The sequence below is a fragment of the Prionailurus bengalensis genome, chromosome A3 (genome assembly GCF_016509475.1).
Source record: "Prionailurus bengalensis isolate Pbe53 chromosome A3, Fcat_Pben_1.1_paternal_pri, whole genome shotgun sequence".
In the NCBI taxonomy this organism is placed as follows: Eukaryota; Metazoa; Chordata; class Mammalia; order Carnivora; family Felidae; genus Prionailurus; species Prionailurus bengalensis.
This window is the reverse complement of record NC_057354.1, coordinates 30,733,734-30,754,106: the sequence shown is the minus strand read 5'-3', so window position 1 is coordinate 30,754,106 and position 20,373 is coordinate 30,733,734. Positions and strand designations below refer to the sequence as shown.

The 20,373-nt window shown below is 46.8% G+C and overlaps 1 protein-coding gene across 3 annotated transcripts in view; it reads right to left on the bottom strand.

The window, feature by feature from the left end:
- Positions 1-375: 375 nt before the first annotated feature.
- Positions 376-20,373, bottom strand: part of SMOX (spermine oxidase) — a 57,329-nt gene continuing 37,331 nt past the window's right edge. Inside the window, exons 7-8 of one of the 3 annotated variants that reach the window (XM_043602822.1) lie at positions 20,117-20,206; positions 19,203-19,680 (exon numbers count right to left, since the gene is read on the bottom strand). In XM_043602822.1, the coding sequence (XP_043458757.1) occupies positions 19,543-19,680; positions 20,117-20,206 (228 nt within the window). In that variant the 3' untranslated portion in view covers positions 19,203-19,542. Of the gene's footprint in view, positions 9,075-19,202; positions 19,681-20,116; positions 20,207-20,373 lie in introns of those variants that run through there. The other 2 variants (XM_043602824.1, XM_043602823.1) reach the window with 2 other exon arrangements.

Genomic DNA, 20,373 nt, shown 5'->3' with positions numbered 1-20,373 from the left:
AAAAAGTCCGTGGGGCCAAGGCTTCTCAATGGACACAATTTCTCCTTACTGCCGACTGGAGGAACCCAGTGGACCTGCCAACACCACCAACAAACTTTGGTGGCAGATTGGATGACCATCGTACAAGCCTGTTGTATTGACCCATGGACCCACTCCCCCCTACAGAGGCTCTATCATGCATACCCCATCACCCGGCCCTTCCCCTCATTATGTCCAAGGGCCTTACTGTTTACACTCTGTACATAGTGCCTGTGCCCGTCACTTCTTGCTGGGATCTGGAGCCATCAAACGGGAAGAGCTTTGTCATTTTGAGACATATTTATTGGTAAGAGTACTTCTATTTTGTCCAAACTGTGCAAACTGTCCCTCTTTAGCTTGTAACCCATAAAGAATTACTTTTTTTTTTTTTTTTTCTAAAATCCTTCAAGTTCTAAAGCCCCACAACAGGATAGATTGGGTCTGCATTCACTTTCTAATTGCAACTTAAGGCCTCTTCAACTGATGGCTGCTATCCTCTGGGAATTTTAGCATGACCAAAGGACTCAGGAGTTTGGTGGCTTTTAAAATTCACATGATTAGTCTTGGGAATCAAAAGTAATCATAAGCATAAATTTTCGCTTTGTCAGTCTCCCCAGATGTATCTGTGATGCTCTGAGGGCCTCAGTGAGGAAGGTGGCCATCAGTTAAATGGGTGAAACATTACATGAAAAAATATACAAGCCCATGTAGACAAGTGTACATTATAAGTGAAAGAACACCCACCTAGGAACCATACTTGTTAGCTTTGAGTGAAATGTCCAGCACTTGTCACATTCTCAAGAGACTGCAGGTAATCTAGTCTTCGGCTGGATAATATCAATCACATACATACAACCAGAGTGGGGGTGGTGACTGTGGTCCCATGGAAAGCTGGTTAGGTGATACCCCAGGGTGTCTGGAGTGGGGATTTTCTAAAACTGGAAGAGCCAGTTGCTGGGCCCCATGTGGACCAGTAGTTTGAGCCAGAAGTTTCCATCCTGTACTGAGGAAGTAGTCTGAAAGGTGCTTGAAAGGTCACCACAATTTTAGACTTCTCACCCCAATTTTATAAGGTAAAAAGACTGCCATTACTGGTGCCCAGGAGCAGACATTTCATACTGTGGGTCTACAGCAGGGTCTAGATCCTCAGGCCTGGCATCCCCCGAAGGCCCAGGAAGGGCAGTTTAAGGTGGGGATGCTGGGAACATGCTGCAGACCCCGAAGAGGGCCCACTTTACGGCACATTGGCCACCCTAAAGCTGGGGACACTGGGGGACAGTCCTTGCTCTTTTCTCACCGAGGTGGGGGCCATTCCTCAAATCAGGGGTCAACAAAGGGACAGACCCCATTGTCAAAGAACTGAACATTGGGCTCCCGGGCAGGGGTTCAGTGGCAGGGGAGGGTCTCTGAGCAGGTAAACATGGGCTCCCACATGCCAGGGCAGGTAAGCCCACAGGAGGCCAACAGCGGGGACAAGGGAGCACGCTGGGGAGGGAGCCTTCATAAGGGGAATTTTGGGGGGTCCTCCCTGTCCTGTCGTGGTTAACCCGTTAGGCATGCAGGCAGGCGGGGCTGGCAGCTTGCCAAGTACTTTCTCCAGGCACAACGACTAATCAGCAAGACATGTCTGATGTTCAAGTCTCAGCTCCCATCTCCTGGGCACCGAGGCCCTCTGCACACAACTGTTTCTTCCTATACCCCCATACCAAGCCTTCAGGAGATCAGGGAGAGCTGCAAAGCCCCCAGAGAGGCTGTGCCACAGCTAACGCACTGAGTTGCTGACCTTGGTGTCAGGACATGCCAAAGGGTCATAGAGTAGACACATCTGATTAGAGATACTGTCTCTTCGGTACATAGAGAAATGAGGCCGTCGTCTCCGGGAGGCCCCCAGGAAAGGTCAAGGTGGTTGGGAGAATGGGAAGACTCTCAGCACTGATTAGAATGGGAATAAGAGTTCCTTTACACAATCTTCAAGAAATGGGATGAGGCCTTCAGGGAGTTTGTGAGTGGGAAATGGATGGCCCTGTGAGATGGGACAGGGCAGAACGAGCCTCCAAAGACACTGGCATTTGCCTAAGCCCTTTGCCCCCACCATCCTTAGAAAGTCTCATTCCTGCTTCCCACTCCGGGCCCCAGTCCAGTCTGCCCGCCCTCCCCATTTGAGCTGGGCTCTTGCCACCCATCTTGCCTTGCTTCCCACACTCTTTCAGGGACCTCTGTCCCCAGCATCCCCCAGAGCCGCTTTTGCAAGTCACCTGGGACGTCTCATTTCCCCGACCTCCTCCCTCTGTCTGCCACAGTCCACGCTGGTGGCTGAAATGTTCTTCTCCGCACCCAAGCCACGCCCCTGGGATCTCTTCTGGTTCCCTGGCCACACTCTCTCTCTCTCCCTCTCTCTCTGCCTCCTGCGCAGGCGCCTCTCTCTGCCATTATATGTCCCCCTAGGTTTTCTTCTTCCTCTTCTCAATTCTCCACATGATCTCATCCATTCCAAATGATCTCAGTGACCACTTGTATATAAATGGCTCCCAAGAGTTTGTCTGTAGCTCCAGATGTGTGTTCACCCTCCACCCGCCTGGGTGGATCCCAAACACCCCAAATACCAGGCCACTCGCCTCCTGCAAGGTCATCTCCTCACCTCCATGTGGGCAAGACAAGGCCACTGGTGCTGAGGCCACAGGCTCCTGGAAGCCCTGAGCCTGCCCACCTTCTTCCCAAGATCTTTCCAGATCCCCTAACCCAAACGAACCCCCACGTATCCCTCAGCCTCCCTGGTAGCTTGCACCAAGGTCATCCTGGCTTCAGACCCACTGCTAGAATCCGTACTTGTGCATGGGGAGAAGGCCGTTCCCAGAACTGCTCAGGGCTGGGTGTAAGTGTTTGTTAAATCCTGGATTGATGGAGCTGGCCAACTGACCCTTCCCTGGGACACTGCCCCATTGCCCACCTAATACTCAACACCACTGTCTCACCCCTACTGGTTCCGCCCATCCTCACAAGGCTGGAGCCTGTGTCCTCCCCCAGCCAGACAGCCAGCTGTGCCTGGACTTCTGCAGGAACACCCGCTCTATGTGCCTTCCGACCCGCCACCCCTCCACCTGGAGCCCCACCCCAAGCCTTTAGTGCCTCCTGCTCCAGGCGCTGACAGGTCCTGGCAAAAGTTTGGGACCTTGGTCGCCCTCCCTTCGCGACCTGTCAAAGCCCCGACTCTTTAGTGCCCTCCTGACCCTGTTTCTATTTCCGTCCTGTTACACCCCCAGGGACTTACATGTTCACCGTCTACTTGGAAAGAATTTCCTTTTTTTCTTCTTCTTCTTGTGGCTCCAGCGAAGCACAAAACCAGATGCTGGTAAAGGCTAAACCGCTCCCGCAGCCTCTGCTCAGAAGAGCTCTCTGGGGAGCCCTGTGGACTCAGGTGGTGTTGGAAGCAGGGTCTTTGGGTAGAGGGGCTGCTCTGGACTCTCCTGCAGTTTGGGGCTGGCTCTCTTCCCTTCCCCACCCACCCCCTGGCAAGAGCAGGGAAACAAAAGGCATGCTGGACAGGACCCCAGCCTACATCCTCAAATTGCTCTGGTCTGGGGAGGAACTAAGCAGGAAATGCAGGATGCATTTGGAATCCAGAAGAACTCCAAGAACTGGGGCCATGACAGCCTGAGCTCTCAGAGCCGGGATCTGGAGGGAGGGATGCATGGGAGGCAATTCCAGGGACCTCCCCCATGACATTTATGGGCGTTCCCTCCAGGGGTTCATCATTCACATGACTCCACCATAGCGTTGTGTCAACCTCTTTCTGTCCTGCCAGAAACCACAGAAGGGGTCCTCAGAGGGGCCAGATTGGCCCCACTCACCTCTTGGGCCAAGCCCCAGAGGTCATAGGTCACTGGCCAGCCTATGGATTGGCTAATTTGGGGTCGAGTCTGATCAGCTGGGCAGGCAGGCAGAAGTGGGTCAGATCACGTGGTATAAAACACAGCTGTCCAGGTGCCAGTGTCCGCGGGTGGAGTGATATTCCCAGATGGGCCGGGAGCAGACAGCCATGGACATCTCTAGCACGCTGGAAAGGTGAAGAATGCAACTGCAGGTAACGAGGACGCTGAGGGACAGCTGCTTAAACGTGGGGCGTCGTCTTTCTCACTTGACAAGTTACAGGGTGGGTGGCTGCGGGCATTGTTCATCGCAGACACAAGCTCTGCCTCTGCCTTCTAATCTCTGCTGTGTCGACTCACATACTCTCTGTTGCCTGATCATGATCAATGTTTCCAAAATCCACATTCTTATTCAAGACAGAGAAAAAAGGAGAAAAGTCTGCTTTTATCAAGATAACAAAAAGCTTTCCCTGAGCCCTTCCCCCAGCACACCTCCACTCGGCTCTTATGGGCCAGAACTGAGTCCTATGACCACCCTCCCAGGGAGACTGATGAAGTCAAAATAGGTTGGATGCTTGGCAGCGAAGGTCCACACTCACGTGATTTTGTACAGCCCACAACCTAAGAATGAGTTTTACATGTTTCAGTGGAAGGGGTAGTAAGGTGGTTGAAAGAATATGTCATGATGAGAAAATTATGCAGAAGTTTCCTCTTGGCTCACAAAGCCCAAATTTTACTATCTTGCCCTTTACAGGGAAAGCCTGTCAACCCTTGCTTTAGGGCAACAAGGATCCCAGCCTCCCACTGGGCACACTGCTATTCTGAAGAAAATTGGAATTCTGGCATTAGGAAGAAGCAACGAATCACTATCCAGCAGTCAGGCTCAGTGCCCACTATCTATGCCAGTCAATACGTTTCAAGCCCGCATCCACTTCTCTAATCTGCAACAGCATAAGCAAAGAGCTCCCCCTCTCACTAGGAACCTGACAGAAAGGGGTTTTTCTGGAAGCCCCCAGCCTTGAGGACATCTTCCCAGACTGGCCAAATGTGTAGGATTTGGAAAGAGACCGGTGAAAAGGAAAGGGAGCTACTAGGCAGGATCAACACTGGCTGTGTCTCAAAAGGCTCAGTGGGACATTATTTGCTCAATGAACTTGCCCCCAGCCAAGGTGCCGGTTCTTAGTATTACAGGTCTAGAAAATGGATCCAGTTAGGGCTCCACAGTTACCAGCCTCCTATAAGCTGACACAGACAACCTAACTCACTAGGACATGAAGTTCCTAAGCCCAAGACCAATGTGCTCATTTTTAATGGAAAAATATAGCTGTATGTTTACAAGCCAGTGTCCTCGTGATGACAAATGAACTTGTTGGGAAGCCAAACTGTGGTCTGAAAGTCCCTCAGTGCATTCAGAGGCTGAGCAGGGAAGTTAATAGAAAGAGCTGTTGATTTAGTGCACCAGGCATAGGGCTCCATCCTAGTTCACACATTCACCTCCTTGGGCATCCTGCCTGTTTCCATGATACATCCCTCTTCAAGCACCCATCCAAACGACTCATGCCTCGATCCCAGCCTTTTGTCTTTCTCTGTGCCTTTAAGTTCGCTTTACCTATCTCCAATCTCATCCATCATGGACCCGTTTCAGTCTGGAACCCTCAGAAACCAGCTCTCAGGGAACATCCCATGGTCGTCCTAGTGGGTCTACAAGCACCAAATGCCTGGACCTCTTATAGATCAGGTGGTTGGTGTTCCTCTAGCTTCAGATGTGAATGGCACAGGTGGGGCCCACATGCCCTCTGATGCGTTTCAACCAGCTAGCACCCACCAGCCAATAACAAATGGCCAGGCAATGGTCATTGAACAATGCATGCATTTGATAATATTTACGGAGCACCTACTGATGTGCCCCGTAGATGGGGAGACATCAGTGTACAAAAGAAAAAAATTTCTGTCTCCACAGAGTCCTCATTTCAGGAGACACAGAAGTGATGGGTAATAAACAACATAAAATATACAATAGGTGGTGACAAGGAAATGTAACAGGGGAAGGGAACAGAAGTACTGAGGATGGGGGAGATCGCCCTTTTAGATCAAGGACCCAGGGAAGTCCTCAGATAGGAGGTGATGTCTGAGAAAGGGCCTGAAGATGATAAAGGAGTGAGCTATGCAGACCTCTGGGAAAGAGCATTCTAGGCAGAGGGAGCAGCAGGTGAACCAGTCCTGACTGAGGAGGGGACCTGGTGTGTTCAGAGGTTCGCGAGGAGGGCCGAGTAGGCAGAGCGTATCAGGCAAAGGAGGGGAGCAGGGGCTGAGGGTGCCAGACGCAGCAGGTGATGAGTGCCAAAGCGTGCAGGGCTGTGTAAGTCACAGCAGCACCCCGGCCTTCCAGGTGCGGAAAAGTGAGTCGGGTGGTGCCTTCGGAGGGCTTGAGGAAAGAGGAGACAGACAGCACTGGACTCTCGGTGAACAGGGTCACTCTGACTGCTGTGTTGGGATAAAAAAGCAAAAGGACCAGAGCCGAAGCAGGAGACCAACTGGAGAGAGGTGACGGCAATAATCCGGGCAGGAGATGATGGTGCTGTGGCCACTGGCCACAGGGATGGAGAAGAACGACAAAAAAAGGTAGATTCTAGAGATTCTGCAGATGGCATTTCCACGTGCCACACCCACACTCAACATTCCCAAGCTACCATCTAGACCTGCTGTCTTGTCAAGAGTCCCTAACAACTCAGGAAAGTTGTTTTTTCCTGCCCCTCTTCTATCTGTCTCCCTCTATATTTAAGCACATTCTCAAGTCCTATTCTTGGGTTCCTTTTCTTTCCCTGTTGCCATCCACAGGAACATCCATGTGCCAAATTTGCATTTCCAACCCCAACACTATCTCTATAAGGTTGACTGTGGTTGTCCGTACACAAATTTTCTCCTGACTTTACTGCTGAAAGTCATACACACTGTTGGTGTGGGAAAGACTTTTTAAATAAGTACAGTATTTCCAACTTAAGATGGCATCCTGTCAAGCCCTTAAGAGCCCTCCCCTTAAAACACCAACAAAGACCTAAAAAGAGGATAGAAATTCAAAACAGATCTGTAGAGTAAGGATATCAGTCAACCATTTGCAAATTCAGCAAAGACTTCATGCTCACTGGACTGTCCAGGCTTGTGGCTCTGGGGTCAAAAGAGACCTGAGAGCAGAGTAGGACAGCAGAGCTTCTCAGATGTTCCATTTGATGGAAGAGGAGTAGCCATCAGCTCTGAATTTCTAGAACAAAGTTCTTCCTCGTTAGCTGAGAACTGGGTAGTTTGGGATAGAAGATCTCTCCTCAGTCTGATAGAACAGAACTAAAAGAATGCCCACTGACTTCTGTCTCCGCCAACTCTTTGAGCCAGAGTCAAGCCATGAAATGCATCCTCCAGGGAACTGAATCCCTTGGCCCGTTTCTGCCAGGCCCCTTTGTGGGACTGAGCCACCCTTGTACCCTGGGTGGCTCCCCCACCTATGGGCCCGCTGCTTGTTCTATCATCAGTGCCTAGAAATATCCCCTTTGGGCTGAGTGACTCCCCAGAGAGAGGTGTATCAGTCAGCTATTGCCACAATAATGCTGCAAAACAAACCACCCGTAAATTCACGGGTTACAAGAGCAAGCATTTGTATTTCTTGTTCATGTGTCTGTCTGCAGGTCCTAGGTTTGGTTCCAGGCTTCTATGGACACAGATCTATTCCATTTTTCTCCATACTCTCCAGGAAACATCAGCTATCAGGGGCACATTCTTCCCGTGACAAATGGCAAGTGCATGAGAAGTGAAACCCAACTGTGCAAACGTTTAAAACTTCTGCTCATATCACATCATGTCATGTCTGTTCACGTTCCACTGGGCAAAACAAGTCAGATGGCCAAGCCTAAAGTGATTATGCAGGAAAAGAAACTCTGCTCCCAGAGGGAAAGGAAAGTGATTGAACATTTGCTGAATAATCTTCCACTCTATCACAAGTGGCTGGGTTAGGACATCAACATATGAATGTTTGTGGGGGACACAATTCAACCCATAGTAACCTCTTTAGTGGGAGGAGATACAAAGTCACATGGCAAAGCATGGGGTCACAGGGAGGAGGGAAGAACTTTTGTCATCATCTACCACAGTGGCAATACCAATCTAGTTCTTGCTCTGAGCCTGAACAAACAATGGCCCAGACTGGAACACCCACTCGTGTGGCCTAGAACAAGGACCCCACCACCCCAAGCCCCAGGTTCCTCCGTCTGTTACCGGGGACTCACATTTTCCGTGAGAAGCAAATGAGATCCTATTGTACATGTGTATTGAAGAAAAGAGTTATAAAGAGAGACTGTGGTTTTCTGACCCAAATAGGGTATCATACAGGCATAAAGGCAAGAGGCAAATATTCCCAGACATGAATGAATTCTTCTTTTAAAACAGTACCCTTCGAAAAAGCCCAGTCAACATAAACACAATAAAAAAGAATAAATCTGAAACAAAAAGGGGCTATAACTTAAGTCCCAGAGAATACTGTGAACAATTTGAAAGCAGTAAATGTTTAAACCATCATGAAAAGGCTGATTTTCTAAGAAAATATAAATCACCAAAATTGCATCCCCCCCCCCCAAAAGTAGAAAACGTTAACAGAATGTGATCATAAAAGAAATTAAAACATCAAAGTTCTACTTCCAAAAAACCCAAATGCAACCAGTTTTGCAAGTAAGTTCTTTAAACCTCCAGGAACCATATATTTAACATTCTATACACACTTTTCTAATGCATATAGTAAAAAGATGCAAAGCTACCCAAATTATTTTAAAAGCCCAAGAGGGGAAGAAAGAAAAGCCCTGGAAAGCCTAAGATAAAAAATCTTAGGTCACTTGTGAACATAGATGCAAAAGCCTAAATAAATATTTGCACGTGAAATCCATCAGCATATTAAAATAATAATATGTCATGACCAGTATGATAGATTGTATTATAATTATGAAAACATTTGCTGCCCCAACCTGCTGGGTACTTTTCTGCAGGAAGATTATATGCCTATTCACTGACATCAAGCAAGTTCAGCCACTGATTTGCTTTGACCAATAAAATGTAAATAGAAATAACATATGCCACTTCTGAGTAGAAATGTTAAGATGTTCCAGTATCTCTCTTTTCCATCTACCATGAGATGCTCCATCAACGTGGGCCCTAGAATTAAGAAGACATGAAATCAATCCTTAGTGCTCATATGTCATGAGCAAGAAATAAACATCTGTTGTAATTCACTAAGATTTAGGGATTGTTTGTTACCAGAGCAGAATTTAGCTTAAGCTGACTTCACACCAAGGTGAAGACGGTCTCCAAAATACAAGGAAAACATTAGAAATATTAATGTAATTAACACATTAACAGATAAATGGAGAAAACCCCTATGATAATCTCAATTGATACCAAAAAAGCATTTGATAAAATTCAATATTCACTCACAATAAAACAGTTACAAACTAGATCTTGAAGGGGATTTCTTCAACCTGATAAGAGGTACCCACCAGAAACCAAAAGCAAACAGCACACTTAGAAACTGCAGAAGCATTCCCATTAAAGTTTGGAACAAGGCTATGATCCCCTTATCGCTCCTTTACTCAACATTGTACCAGTAGCCACACTTAATACAGTAAGGAAAGAGAAAAAGACACAACAGGTACGTTAACAGTAAAAAAAAAAAAAAAAAAAAAAAAAAAAAAAAAAAAAAAAAAGGACTATCAAATTTGGCAAGTAATATGACCTTCTACCCAGAAAACCCGAGAAAAGTCCTGGATAAATAATTGAAACTAATAAAAGAGTTTGCATTTAGCCAAGTATAAACCCAATATTCAGGAATAGCCTTCCTATTCCCCAGCAAGACAAAAAATCAAATAATCATTTGATGGCATTTCATATCAGTGGGGAAAAGGTGGACCACCCAACAAGAAATAATCGGGATAAGCAGCCAATCCCTGCCTCATACCACAAGTCCACTAAAGATCTAAACACATAAAATAAACGCTTAAGAACTCTTTTTAAAAAACACAGAATCCTATCTTCACGACTTGGGATAGAAGTGCATATTCTTAAATAGGTTACAGAAAGCACAAACCATAAAAGAAAAGATTCATGAACGTTTGTTCTTTCTGAATTTAAAGCTTCTATATGTCAAGAGACCCCATAAACAATGCAGCTGACTGGAAGAAAATATATGCAATTCATATCATGGACAAAAAGACTAACCCATGGCGGAGGGGGGGGGAGAATTTCTAATAATCACAAGAAAAAGTATCACTAGTTGGGAAATGCAATTAAAACAAAAATGAGACACCTGGTTTTACCTACCTGGCGACAAAAAATAAATAAACACGAATTTTTCATTACACTGAGTGATGGCAAAACGGCGTAGATACAAGTGCTCACATACCCCATCTGTGGGAGTGTAATTTGGCAAACCGCTTTTCAGGGTAATTTGGCGGTGTCTTCCAAAACTGAAAATACTTACACCCTATGATCCAGGGACCTTTACATGGTGCACACAGAGGCATTGTCTATGGTTATTACAGCATTGTTTATAATAACAAATAACTAGAAACAAGAAAACGTCCATCCTTGGCAAAGGGGATACTTAAGTGAAGCATGGTCATACAATGAAATGTTATATATCAGTTACAAGGAATATATAAGATACATAATTTCAACAGAGTTCTCTTTTTGTTGTGTGAACAAAAAGCTAATTGAAAGAGAATATGGGGGCACCGGGTGGCTCAGTGGGTTAAGCATCCAACTTTCTTTCGCTCAGATCATGATCTCACCATTCATGAGTTCAAGCCCCGCGTCAGGCTCTGTGCTGACAGCTCGGAGGCTGGAGCCTGCTTCGGATTCTGTGTCCCCCTCTTTCTCTGCCCCTCCCCCACTCGTGCTCTGTCTCTCCCTCTCAAAAATAAATAAACATTAAGATAAACTTTAAAAAGAAAGGGGCACCTGGGTGGCGCAGTCGGTTAAGCATCCGACTTCAGCCAGGTCACGATCTCACGGTCCGTGGGTTCGAGCCCCGCGTCAGGCTCTGGGCTGATGGCTCGGAGCCTGGAGCCTGTTTCCGATTCTGTGTCTCCCTCTCTCTCTGCCCCTCCCCCGTTCATGCTCTGTCTCTCTCTGTCCCAAAAATAAATAAACGTTGAAAAAAAAAATTAAAAAAAAAAAAAAAAGAAAGAGAATACATACAGGGTAATTCCATTTATCTAAAAATACATACACATACAAAATACTATATAATTTGCATTCACATATTACGTATGTAGAAATGTATTTTTATATTTTGGTAGGACAAACACCAAATTCTTAAGATGGGGGATCAGAATTAAGGAAATGATCACAGAAAACTCCAGCTTTATCTGTAAAGTTCCTTTATTTTTAGGAGAATATTTTCACAAGTACTTGGGTCACTAAAAACTAATTTTTAAAAATCTGAGAATTTTGGGGGGTGCCTGGGTGGCTCAGTTGGTTAAAGATCTGACTTCAGCTCAGGTCATGAGCTCACGGTTCATGAGTTCAAGCCCCACATTGCGTTCCACGCTGACGGTGCAGAGCCTGCTTGGGATTTTCTCTCTCTCACTCTCCCTCTCCGCTCTGCTCCTCCCCCACTTGCGCTTTCTCTCTCAAAATAAATAATAAATTGTAAGAAATCTGAGAATTTTATATCAATTATATTATTACCTTCATCCATGTAATAAACTTTTTTGTAGCCTTGTTAAATACTTGGATGCTATGGGGATATGAAGAGGCAGTCACTGTGAACCACCTAAGACACATGATCGCGTTATTGGCAAACAAGGCAGGTACAATGATGACAGTAAAAAATCAAACTGAAGCGCCTTGGGAATTCAGAAGACAGAAATCTACTTCTAGAAGGGGCAGGGAGTTATGGATAAGACAGTAAAATCACCAGAAAGCTCATTAAAGGGGATTACCTGGATGCTGAGTCTTAAAGCTTTGGCAACCTGGGAGAAAATCTTGAGACAAGCAAGGGAGAAATGACACCTTCTTGTAGGGAGACACAATCGTAAAGACAGCGGATTTCTCATCAGAATCATGGAGGCCAGAAGAAAGGCACAGCATTTAAGTACTGAAGAAGCTGCCCATCAGAATCGTACATCCAGTGGAAATGTCCTTCAGAATGAAAGGGATGGGAGGAGGCTAGAATGATCCACGTGGTGATGAAGACAACAGTAAGAACTCACACCTAACACAGATACGGATAGGTACATTAAAAAATACTCACAGATGTGTAGATACATAGGTTAGTATACACACAGCTCTGTCAGCCGAGAGGGCCTAGAAGCCATGATACCTCCGTGGCACAAGCACACCTAATGCCCAAACCTTGGTTTCTTTTTTTTTTTTTTTTTAATTTATTTATCTTGAGGGTGGGGGGAGGGCAGAGAGGGAGGGAAAGAGAGAATTCCAGGCAGGTTCTGCACTGTCAACACAGAGCCCCACGCGGGGCTCTAACTCACAAACTGTGAAGATCATGACCTGAGCCGAAGTTGGATGCTTAACCAACTGAGCTACCCAGGCGCCCTATCAAAAGGGCTAGGATTCCGTACAGAAATGTCTACTTCTATGACTAGGGCAGGATGTCACAGGATGAGCCTAGAATATCTTGTAGTGCCAGAAAGTAAAGAAGCACTCCAAAAAAGAAAAACAAAAACAAAAACAAGCCACACACACATTGACGGGGGTATGTCCAAGGGACATAGGAGTCCACTGAAAGATTTCCCAATGATCAAAGCTGGAACAATATAATAACAAGATTAAGTAGTATTGGACAATCCAAAGTATAAAATAAATACCCATGAATCCATTCGGATACATAAAAATAACTGAATTAATTAATAAAGGATTGGGATGGGGGGAGACACAATGCTCCTGGGCAGAAGAATCCCAAATAAATTAAGGTAGATACTCTAAAGAAGGGGAGCATCACTCCTTACTTGCGTCTGCACAAAGTGACTTCTTTCCAAAGAGCAGAGCACGGAAAGGAGGAAAAGACTAACTTCCCGGTGCGGAAACCTGACAAACACAACCTCAACCAGTGAGCAAAGCTCATACCAACAGTCCTAAGTCATGTTGATGGTACCTACACTTGACACGATGACATAGAATGGCACTTGACTTCTGTGGCTTTCCTCCCCAAAACCTGCAACCCCAGTCCAATCATGAGAAAAACATCATAAAAATTCCAGTAGAGAGGTAATCGTACAATATACCTGGCTGCATTCCTCAAAATTGGTAAGATCATCAAAAACAAGGAGAGTCTGAGAAAATGTCATGACCAAGAGGAACCTAAGGAAACGTGACAACTAAATATAACCTAGTATCCTGGGTGGAATCCGAAAAAGGGCATTAGGTAAAAACTAAGGAAATCTGAATCAACTAGAGACTTTTGTTAATAATAATGTACCATCATTGGTTCTTTGGTTGTAACAAGCATACAATATTCATGAAAAAATGTTAATAATAGGGGAGATGGTTGGGGGAGGGGACTCTATATATTTACTTCTTCCTACATCTGAAACCGTTCTAAAATAGTCTACTGATACCACAAAAGAAAAAAAACCTGATAGAACGAAAAGGATACATAAATACAAAATTCTAATTAGACCCTTTAACACTATTCTCTCAACAATTGCTAGAACTATATAGAAAATCAGCAAGGATATAGAAGAAACCAAGAATACCATCAACCAACAGGATATCATCAACATCCACAGAACACTCCATTCAACTATAGCAGAAAACACATCCTTCGCAAGCCCATAAATCATGTACCAAGAGAGCCCATATGCTGGACCATAAAACAAACTCCATAAATTTAAAAGAGTTTAAATCATACCGTCCAACTTTGTTTGGGAAACCAAATAAGTCACATTTCTTATTCACTCGTTCACTCATCTACTTAGTGAATGTATTTCTCAAAGCATAATTAAATCTTCTTTGAGGCTGGCATACAAAAGGAAAGCACTAAAAGTCTGGTAGAGAAACGGAAGAGAACGGGAGGGTATGGAAGCCGGGAGGGAGGGAAGGAGGGAGGGAGGGAGGAGAGAAAAAAAATCTCATCTCAGGGCCAACAAGGTCCCTTTTTACTGTTAAGAATGAAAAATAAACGATACTCCAGAATAAGTTACAATGTTATCTTACCCACTTACTCAACATAAATTAAAGGTATTTTCTGTGATTTGTTGGGAGGTCTCTTTGTTGTTGAATTCAGAAAAGACCACAGAGAATCCAGGGCACACACGTTCTCCCTGCAGCCAAGAGGGCTGTAGTCCTATATGGCCAGCAGATGGCGCCAAAGGACAGGTTTCAAACAATGAGGTGGTCCTCACTTCAAGAGACCCTGGAGTCAGCAGGGATCCTCCCTGCCTCTGCTAGCCTTAGTGAGAAGGGGAGCCAACCCAGCCCTTCCTGTGTGTGTATGTGTATGTGTGTGTGTGTGTGCAACCTAAGGATCCCCACCACCAACTGCTAGGGTAAGGATAGTGAGAATGCAGAGAGCAAGTGTAGAAACACTAGCATGAAAGGAAGGCAAGGGAAGGTGGTAGAAAGAGGAGAGGGTGATGGAAAGACAAGAGCATCTTGAAATGTGGATGGGAAGGATGGAGAAGAGAGAAGGGGGAGAGGAAAAGGTGAGGCAAGGTCCCTGAGTTTGGAACATGAGATGCACAAGTGGAGGGTCACATACTTCCTTTGGGGTCAGGGATGGGGGAGTGAGGGGGAGGGATAGGGGTGGTCCCTATAAGGATGGGTGTTTAGATTAGCTATTTGTAGACCTGCAGAGGAAGTTGCCTCCAATGGCTTCTAGTGAGCCTATGAAGAAGGACACTTTGGGAGACATTGTTGTCTGTTGACAGTGAGGAGACAGGGGGGTGCGGGGGTTGAAGGGGAGAACAAACAAGGGAAATCTAAGAGGGTTGCCTCAAAATTGCTCAAATACTGAGCTCATTGAAATAAAACATGCCTGACATTTTGCATCCCCTAACAGAAAGCCAGGTTTTGAACACACCTGCAAAATCAGCGTCCAACAACCACTGCCAAAATCATGAAAGGCGAGAGCAGATTTTGTATCCGCATCTCCAATTAAACAGTGTGAAGCAACCCCTTCCTTTCTTACATTAAATGCCTACCATCAGCTCAGATGTCCTGGATGCCACCTTAGGGCCACAAGTCTTCCGTTCTGTTGAGATTAGATTACCCTGCCCAAATCAAGAGCAGCCTCAACAAACGGCACAGCCAGTCATTATGAGAAAACACGGCCTCGTGTAACTCTACCATTATGTTTGGCAGACCATTAATTAGGCAGGCGGTTCTCTAGAACTGAACCAGCAGCCCACCTCACTCTGCACCTTGGGCTTACCCTTGGGCTCGTCTCAACAGGCCCAAGTAAGTCAATGCAGAGAAACTCAAATCAGAGATGCTTCTCTCCTACCTTTGTACACAGTGCAGACATTCCAAGTGGCTCCCATGAAGTAGGAGCTGTTAACCTGTCCCATAGCAGCAAAGGTGGAGAGGCACGATACTTGCCAAGTACCCCAGGCCCCTTGAAGAAACAATTCTGAGGCTTCCACATGGCCACAACTGAAAGCCTTGCTCATGAAGTCACTGATGCCCACAGCACAAGACATCATGCAACTCTCCTACTAGAATCCTATGGCCAGAAAAGAAATTTCCTCTCACGTGACCTTCTCTAGGTGACAGGAAATGTACAGCAGGCGTTGACGTGGGTGTTGGCCCGAGCATGCCACATTTGCCACCACTGATAGAGTCCTTTGAGTTTCAATCAAGGCCAAGGCTGCTTCAGAGACTTAGTCACAGCAAGGCATTCATCCCGTGTTCCCGGTGCATCTAATCTGTCTTGCTTCTGAATGGCCCTTGCATTTATCTGCCTCAAATATGTGTATTTAATGTTTTATTTATTTTTGAGAGAGACAGATTATGAGCTGGGGAGGGGCAGAGACATGGAGAGACACAAAATTCAAAGCAGGCTCCAGGCTGTCAGCGCAGAACCCGACACGGCACTCGAACTCGTGAACCATGAGATCATGACCTGAGCTGAAGCCGGACGCTTAACCGACTGAACCACCCAGGCACCCCTGCCTCAAATCTGTTTTTGAAGCTGCCAATCATAAATGCTACCCACATTAAATGATTGTTTGATAGGGAGGCAGTACCCTGGAAGGCTCTGGCAAACTCTCCAGGGCCACCGCTCCCATACCTGTTCCCACCTTTCCCCCAGAGCTGTTCCCTTCCCCCTCAGATGGCATCCCCTGCAAGCTGCATGGCCTTGCACAATCCCACACTGTCCTGGGAACCTCAATTTCCCCTGCTGTGAAACAGTCCCCACCTCCCTCACATGGCTGCAGGTGCCTAGATGAGGGGACACAGGCAAGGAGTCTGATAAATGGTGACATACTAGTAAACACAAGGCCAGTCCTTATCACCAGGCAGCCAGAGGGACATAAGTAGGTCCTTCCTCCCTTTATCTGCTCTCAGGATGTCATCCCTGTTGCAAGGAGGAAATTTGTTGGGTCAACACAACCGTATATTTTTGGATGGAAGGGTGGAGGGAAGGATGTCCTCAGACTCTTTTTTAAACTTCATAAATTGAGTTATATCACACACACAGAAAAGTGCATAAACCTTCAGTGTGTAACCCAGTGCATTTTTACGAACGTATACACCCATGCAATCACCACCCAGATCAAAATATGGAATAGTTCCGTAACCAGAAAGCACCCCTGTACTCCCTCCCAGGCACTGCTCTGTCCCCTCATATCTAACACGATAGTTTCATAGGTTCTTCAACTTCACAGAAAAAAAAACATACAGTATATAGCCTTGTGACTGGCTACTTTCACTCAACATAATGTCTTTGAAATTAATCAATGTTGCAAATATCAACTTGTGTTTTTCTATTGCTACGTAGTATTCCATTGTATGGAGGTAATACGGTTCGCCTGCTTTACTATGGATGGACATCTAGCCGCTTCCAGTTTTTAGCTATTACAAACTATGTCGCTATGAACATTCTGGTACATAAGTTTGGTGGGCATATGCATTCTTATCCCTTGGGTGGGCACACGCCAGTTTCAGTAGAATCTGCCACAGAGTTTCCCAGTGTGGCTTGCCCATTTCCACTCTCTCCAGCAATGGCCTCAGATTTCTTTCCTTTTTTTTTTTTTTTTTTTTTTTTTGGTGGCACCAGCCTCTTCTTTTCATGGTTCAATAAATAGAATGAGCCTGCAATGTGGAGTCAGACCTCCATGACCTTGGGTGCCATTACTTAACTCTTGTAAGACTTGTCTCCTCATGGGGATAAACTGCCCTCCCCAGCCTGAGTTGGCATCCATATCAAATTAAGAGACCCGTGCACCCAGCATTAACAACTAGCACCTTGCCTGGCAGGTGGCCAGCTCTAAGTGACTATTCCCTCCCTCCCCGCTACCCACACCTGAAGCTCCCCAGCGTGCAATCATAGAATAAACATTTATAGCCCTCTGACCCTCATAGAGTCCTTTAAAATTCCCCTGCCAGTGAGCCTCAGAATCTACCTATTACTTTCTTCCCCCATACTTATGTGACAGGCCACTTCTACCCATCCCACCACAGTTAGTGGGGAAAATCCAGGACACGGGGAGGGTGCACACTGGATCACTGCCTCCCAAGGCCAAGTTAACAGAGGATGCTTCTTGCAAAGCAACTCTGGGCCAGGAGGGAGATACACCCCTGGACCAAAGCAAGGTCCAAATTTATGTGGTCTGTTTAAGTGTTGTTACGGAATGATCTCCAAGATACATTATGTTGACTAAAACAAGCAAAATGCAGGACAGGATGAATACTTGGTCACTTTTGTGCGAAAAGGAGAGAGCAGGGCCCATCTTTATATTGACATATCTAGAAATGGACACACAAGGCACTAATCACGTGGGGTATGGGGAGCAACAGTGGTACTGGGGGCAGGTGTGGAGGGAGGGGTCTCCACGGATCCTTTCATGACTTTGAGCTTGAACCACATCTTCAGCTGCTCCTATAATTTTTATACAGTTACAATCTTTTAAGCTATGTGGCAGGCGATTATGAACCCCTGACCTAAACTCCAGGGGGGACCAACCTTGGTGAAGCAAGGACACCTGTTAGCTGTGTGGGCATGGGAGGTGTGCATGCAGGGAGGGTGTGTCGGGAAGTGCAGGTAGGCATGTGTGTAGGCGTGTCTATGTGTTAGACATCTCCACCATAACCCAAGGAAACAGGGGACAGGATGTAGAGTCCTGTTAGGGGCAGTGCCTTCAACTTGTGAGAAGGGAGCCCAACCTAAGTGCACACAGAGTTAGGCCGGGGGGGGGGGGGGGGGGCGGGGTGCCGAACCTGGATTTCCACAATTTCCTCCACCACCCAAACCCCCCAAGTCTATACAATTCAAACTCTATCATTAGCAATCTGGAGTCAAATCTGTAGTAATACAATGACTAACTGTTCTTTAAGGTTCTGTGCATGTGTATGTCAATGTAGTTGTGTGTAGCTGTAAAGGTGTGGGGTGCTGTATCTGTGTGGGAGTGAGTGTATGTAGGTGTGTGGATGTACTGTGTGTGCACACAGGTGAGTGTATGCGTGTGTGCACACGTGTGCAAGTGACTGTATGTATATGCGATGTGTGTGCTTTCACTCAGTAAAGAAATAGCAGAAAAGACTACTCGCCCCCCCTCTGCCCCCCGTAAGTGATAGGCCCTTGGAATACAGCAGGTGAGAAATACTTAGGTATATCACAAAAAAAAAAAAAAATGGCCACCCTATCCACCTTCCCAGAAGTCAACAGCAGCCACCCCAAAGGTCAGACCTAGGGCCCCACAGCCAGGTGACACTGACTGATAATTAATGCATCTATGGTTGGCATGGAGCCACAACAGATGTCCCCTCCCATGGAACTCACCTTCGCTCCATGTGGCCATGCCACCCAGTAGGGCTCTGAGTAGTCCAGCAAAGGGCCGGTGGGCAGACACAGGCCCATCCTGAAGGAGCTGAGCTGAGTAGTGAGGAGCCCTTATCCCTGAGGGGTCTCGCCGGCAGGAAGGCAAACAACCACAAACAGATTGAGGTGAGGGGAGACCCCTTCCAGTAAGGCAGGCACCCTACCTTCTGGGGGCACAGCCAGGCCACAGCCCTCCCACCATCCCCTCATTCAAACAGGATATGCTAACACAAAGTACAGACACACACATAAGAGGCTGAGGTAAATGGAAGAGACGAGCTGAGGGGTACGGGAAGGGCAAGCCTCTTTTATTATCCCAAAATGCAAAGTATTGAAGGCACTTACAATGACAAGGCAGGAGGGGAGGGGAGGCACAGGGAGGTCAGAGGTCAGAGGTCAGAGCACAGAGGTAAATCAACGGGCCCCACCCTGGTCACCACCCGGCACAGAGAAAAGGAAAAGCTACAGGACCAGACCTGAAGCCAGTCGGGGTGTCTAGCTCTACGAAAGGTACAAATCCATTCTACAGTGGATTAGGAAATTAGGAGCACACGGCAGCAAAGGGCAGGGCTGGCAGTCACGAGTTAGTGGCTCTTTAAGGAACACGCTCAGGAGTGAAGAGGGCCCTCAGGTCCCCTGCTGGAAGAGGTCCTGGTACATCTCGATGAGACGGGCAGCCTCGCGCTGGCCAGAGAGCAGAGCACCATGGGTGGTGGAGTAGTACTTGCGGTGAGTGGCCTCACCCGAGAACAGCACCTGCATGGGCTGGGCCAGGGGATGGGGAAGTGAGGGGGGAAGAGCAAGAAAGGCTAGGAGGCTACCTGTCTGCCCCAGGAACCCCCCCATCCGTACTACAAGTCAGAGAGCAGGCACCTGAGATGCAGGTATCGCTGCTTCCACGGGATGAGGAGTTGCCCATCCCACCTGGCCACCTTCCCCTGCTTCTTCCCCAGACATCCAGGTCTCAGTTCTTTCTGCTCTGAGGCTGCTAGGAGTCCCAGAGGCTCATGGTGCCTCTTACTAGTGAACTCAGGGCAAATGGTTTAACCTTCCTAAGGCTTGATTTTCTCATCTACAAAATGGGTTTATACCACCTACTTCTGATGGTGGTTGTAGGGATTAATTGAAATAATGTATCTAAAGCACTTAGAACCTGGAAGAACATAAGCACTCAATAAAGTTAGGCGGTAATTTAACAAACCTTTATGGAGCCCCTATTAGGGTCCAGGGACTGTTCTGAGCACTTGGAAGATAAAAGGTGACCGGGCTGCTGCTTTGAGGAGCTTCCTTGCTGGTGGGGAAGCCAGACACGAAACCCAATTACTAAACGGCGTCATGTGTGACTTGATGGGTGTTTGGGCAAGGTGCTGAGAGCCCAGAAAAGAGGCCCCCTGTAAGGGGGATTGCACAAAGCTTCCCAGAGGACAGGACCTTTGGGCTGCTTCTCAGAAGATGCTA